Source organism: Carya illinoinensis, chromosome 9 (assembly GCF_018687715.1).
Source record: "Carya illinoinensis cultivar Pawnee chromosome 9, C.illinoinensisPawnee_v1, whole genome shotgun sequence".
Taxonomy (NCBI): Eukaryota; Viridiplantae; Streptophyta; class Magnoliopsida; order Fagales; family Juglandaceae; genus Carya; species Carya illinoinensis.
Genome location: NC_056760.1, coordinates 43,163,912 through 43,168,812, shown reverse-complemented (window position 1 = coordinate 43,168,812; position 4,901 = coordinate 43,163,912). Strand labels below are relative to the sequence as shown.

At 32.4% G+C, this 4,901-nt stretch overlaps 1 protein-coding gene across 1 annotated transcript; it reads right to left on the bottom strand.

Annotated features, from left to right (window-relative positions):
- Positions 1 to 1,342: 1,342 nt before the first annotated feature.
- On the bottom strand, positions 1,343 to 3,824 carry LOC122275182 (cationic peroxidase 1-like). Its single transcript, XM_043084155.1, has 4 exons — positions 3,521 to 3,824; positions 2,349 to 2,528; positions 2,042 to 2,207; positions 1,343 to 1,936 (listed from the first exon to the last, which is right to left on the bottom strand). The coding sequence occupies exons 1-4, from the start codon at positions 3,752 to 3,754 to the stop codon at positions 1,551 to 1,553; spliced, it is 966 nt and encodes a 321-aa protein (XP_042940089.1). The 5' UTR covers positions 3,755 to 3,824; the 3' UTR covers positions 1,343 to 1,550.
- Positions 3,825 to 4,901: the final 1,077 nt, after the last annotated feature.

Sequence of the window (4,901 nt, the reverse complement as noted above, 5' to 3'; positions counted from 1 at the left end):
TATTTTAACTGTATGTATTTATATTTTATTTAATTTTTTACTTAATAATTAATAAAATAATTTTAGTGTATTAATATATATTTTTATTTTAAAAAATATTTAAATATATTAAAAAAATAAAAATAAAAATTGTGTTAGGCTACACGCCTATAGCTGTCATTTATACACACACGTGGATTCTTAATATTCTCTTCGACTTTGAACGTGTGGATCAAGTTTTCTAAATCTGCATGCTGTCGACGACAAGATAGATTCCAAGCGCGTAGGTACAACACAAGCAGAGTAGTACTGATATATATTTCGGGGATGGTGCTGGAGCCACCGCCCCCGCTGCATCACCGGCAAAAATTATTTTTTTTATTTTTTTAATATTTTTAAATATTTTAAAAAATATATAAATAATTTATAATAATATTAAATAATTTATAGAAAAAATATAGTTGTAAACGTAATAGTGTACTAATCTGTACATCAACTTGATGTGATTGGTCAAAAAATAAATTTTATTAAAAACAGTATTAATTTAAATTTTAAATATGAATGAATTAGTATTGATACGTAAATTAATACGCGATCTTATTTGTATATAATAAAACTCTTTTTTATATTGCGGATGCTGACAAGGATTTTACGCATCGCTATTGAGCTTCAATTATTATATATGTAGAAGACTTGGTTTGAGTTGACTTCCTCGTGGCCACCAAGCCACAATGTTAAGACTTCGTGTTCTAATTATCAGCAGAAAAAAATTGAGGACAGAAAAACAATATGATATATAAGAATTCCTAAATTTATTTTAAGAAATTAATGATTAAAGCTACGGTTGGATATTAAAAGTATATTAAATTATCTATGAATAATATTAAAATAATTTATAAATAGTTATAAAATAATTTATAGGCGTGCATTTGGAAAGAAAGTGGGCAACCGTAACAAGGAAAAAGTTATTATAAAAAAATTACTTATTTACAACCAGTTAATTTTAGTAAAATGATTATTTTTGGCAAAAATTAATTCTAAATAGTCTTTTCATTATAATAAATTAATCACAAAAATCTATTTTTTTTGTATAGTGAGTACTTTATTATTTATTAATGAAAAATATTTTAGCCACAAAATAATTATACAAAACTAATTTATAAATTCATTAGACTTACGGTATGTTAAATAATAAAGTTATATATATATATATATATATATATATATATATAATATTGTTTAACTTTCATTTAATAATAATGAAACAGGGGAGCAATGTATCTAATAATTAGCATTAATACGAGGAGATCATATATACTTAACGGTGTAAGTGCATGGCTTAATTCGTAAGAGTAACTTCATCTTGTTTTGAAAATTATATAGTATAGATAGATAACTAACATTCTTCATTTGTTCTCTTCATCATTCATACAAACTTGCTATATTTTCAACAAGTCAAATGAACCACATGATGACTTTATGACAGCCAAATTTATAAAAAATAACACGTACGTCGACCTAGTTCTATATATGAGACTTGATCGAACAGGATCATAGTGTTATGCTTTCACTTAGTTGGTTTTACTGCAAGTTGTCCTGATCTGCCCACTTGAACCAGTAAGTGGGCTAAGGTTTCCCATCTTCACCATTGCATTGGCAAAGTCTGTTCGGAAGCTTGTTGGATTGGAGATATAAGCATTAACTTGAGCGTCTGTGGAACCCCCGCTGAAGAGCTGTTGGTCTGAGTGCAAGAGACCCTTTTTGGCCACCAAATTCTTGAAGTAAGCATTGTCAAAGGATGCCGGACTCGTAACATCAAGAGGAGAAAGGTTATTGTCTCCTCCCGTGCTTGGACATTTGGATTGCAGCGATGTTGCGAACGAGGAATCTATGTCGGTTTCATTGTAAATCCTTGTCCTGAAGGTTATGCACCTTGCTTGACCTATTGTGTGAGATCCTGCATGCAGAAAGAAATCATATATATATAGCGAATCATTGTAGTTAATTAAAAACTAATGGATTAAAATTAATTAAGTAGGGATAAACATTTAACCCAGCGCACCTGAAAGAGCCACCATTTCTTTGGCAGTAAAACCTTTGTTTGAGAAGGCACTAATAAGGCCACTAAGACTCAATGTTGGAGGAGGGAGATCGCTATTTGCCGTAGCTGCACTTGCGGTTGTGGAATCTCTTCTTCCCAATTGAACTGTCCAACTAGGTCCACCCAGCTGAATGCAATATATAAGTAATTATTCGATATTATGAGGAAAATTCAACAAAAGGATCGAACAAGATTTTGAAATGTTATAAATATTTTAGCTAGCTTTAAAGGAATAAATTTATTATTATTATTATTTTTAATTCCTTACAGCGACGACGGAGTCTCTTGCAGCAACTGCTACAATATCAGCACAAGACACAACACCAGGGCAGATTTTCTCCACTTGAGATTTGATGTTGTCTATTACTTCATATCCCCTTACTGAATTGGCATTAGGCCCCGCAGTTTTCTCTCCTCCCGCGTCCAACAGAATCGATGCGTCACACCCCTGTTACAGAAAATAATATTAATATTACTCAAACTTGTTGTGTATAATTTTCCTTGAATTTGAGGAATCCTATATATATAAGTGTTACGATTCAAGTGTCGTCTCACATATATAGTTTTATTAATGCAAGTTTATTATAAATTTGTTCTTCCGTGTGTGGCTATATTATATATATAACTTATAATAAAGTCTAGTACACAGCATAATCAAGAGTTAATCTTTATTTGATAAAAGCAATGCATGAAAAAAATAAATAGCACCGACAATATTGTATATACGCGATATACAGGGGCGCGCGTGTCCAATATTAATAGCTATATATATTCTTCTTTAAGTTCTTCTTCTTCTTCTTTTCCCTTCCTTTCTCCTTTAATTCAAAGTGTAAAATGGAAAAAGAATATTGGGAAAGCGGAGATCGATCACCTTTCGGCCGTGTCCCTGGGTTGGGACCAAAATTATTCAGCTTACCTTTTTGGTCTGTGTCTAAATTTTGGGAATGGCGTGCTGATTGAAAAGAGATATTATCATACACTAGGGATTTTTCATTTTCATTTCTTTTCTGTCAAGCTTACAAGATAGGAGCTGTATAGTTGGAAAAGTCAAAACAGATCATGAGCATGCAATTACTGAAAACAAATCGAAGGTCGTGCACTACTGCTATTTAATTACTATATCGCTGACTTTTTTAGATAAAAACCTCTTTAAGTATCAGATAGATGCAGATACTTACCAAACTTGGTGAACGGATGTAAAGACTGTACAGTGAAACTAAATAAAACAGGTTCAAAATATCTTACAGACCCAAATTTTTGCAGCTTAACCATAAAATAAAATGGTCAAGAAGTCACCAGTAGTCACTTTGTTGCATGCGCTCTCTCTCACACACCCCTCCTCACGCAACAGATCTATGCAGTCTAAAGACTTATATGCTGATAATATACTAAATAAAGTTTAAAAAAAAAAGGGAGAAAGCTGTGAGAGAGATGACTTGCATTAACAAAGCAGTCATGAAAATGAAGACGTAGCAATGATGCTCCCATGCGTTTCTCACTTGACACAGCAGAGTCAACGCCTGATTTAATGGTGGAAAGGGCTTTGGGGCACGAAGTTGCATAGAAATTAGAGGATAACTGAGCAGAAGCCATTCCCACAACAAGTGAAAAGAAAAGGCATAGTTTAGTGGCAGTGGCTGGAATGAAGGCCGAGGTGGGATGATAGCAAGCCATGACTAATGATTTGGTTGGAAGAAGAATATATAGGAAGAAGAAGAAGAAGAAGAAGGGCTTTCGCTTGGTGCGTGGATATACATGGTATAAGAGGTAACATGTATTTATAGGGGAGCTGATGATCTGATAAGACCCGCGTGGACGTGTATGCATTTTCCTCATGCATTAAATTTAAGTCAGCGTTAGGAGCAAGCAGAATTTAATTAAAAAAAAAAAAAAAAAAACTCCATAAATATTTGGTAATATATGAGCTAGGAGGTATCCATATAAAAATCAGTCTATATTGTCCCATAAATTATTAAAAGAACCGTTAAACTTAATTGTCAAAATTTTTTTTTATATTCAAGTGCTCAAAAGACATCAATTATTCTTAGAAATTTCAAGTAAATTAATGCATGCATACACTATTGGCTGGCCAATGGAATTCGCAAAAGAGAAATTGATATGGAGCTATCGAAGAACGTAGGATAGATGACTCGGTGCTAGTCACTTTCACTGCGTTATCTACTTTGTGATTAGTTTCAATATTACTGTTCCATCAAGTTAATTAATCCATGATTCCATATGCTTTATTAGGTTGGGAAAAAAACGCGTCCGCGTAGAAAAAGATACTGAATTTAGGTTCGACTGGGCCAAGCTGCCAGTGTTTGTCGAGATGGATCATAGCTAGCTAATATTGTTTGTCGGATATCCAATCAACAGAACTGTTTATACTTTATAATCCATCTTCAAACCGTATATATATAAAATAATATAGATTTTAGTACTCCCGCGACTAAGGAAAATAAACAAAATCCTTAACTAGGTTTTGATATTGTAAATTAAAGTTCCTAATTTTAATGTAAAATAGATCATATGATGTAATATTTAGGGCCTGTTTATAAATTATATATTACTCTTTTTTTAATAATTTTCTTTATGTAGACTTCCGTAATTTCTATTGTAAATCTCTCTAGCTATATATATGATGAATCTTCCTGTCCCACATGCCATTAGAGACATTCCAGTCCATAAATGAGTACTAATCATGTGTTTGCAGACAGAAACGACAACGACAAGCTGGTTAAAGCTGGTTTTGTGTCTGAATTTCTTGGCGGTGACAGTGGTCCCTTTTTTCCAGATCAAATAATTAATATATGTATAATCT

Excerpts from the sequence above, each read along its gene's own strand:
- LOC122275182 (XM_043084155.1), bottom strand. The coding sequence starts at position 3,754 with ATGGCTTGCTATCATCCCACCTCGGCCTTCATTCCAGCCACTGCCACT. Across the intron at positions 2,208-2,348 it reads CAAGAGACTCCGTCGTCGCT|CTGGGTGGACCTAGTTGGAC; the intron begins GTAAGGAATTAA and ends TATTGCATTCAG. Across the intron at positions 1,937-2,041 it reads AGAAATGGTGGCTCTTTCAG|GATCTCACACAATAGGTCAA; the intron begins GTGCGCTGGGTT and ends TTCTGCATGCAG.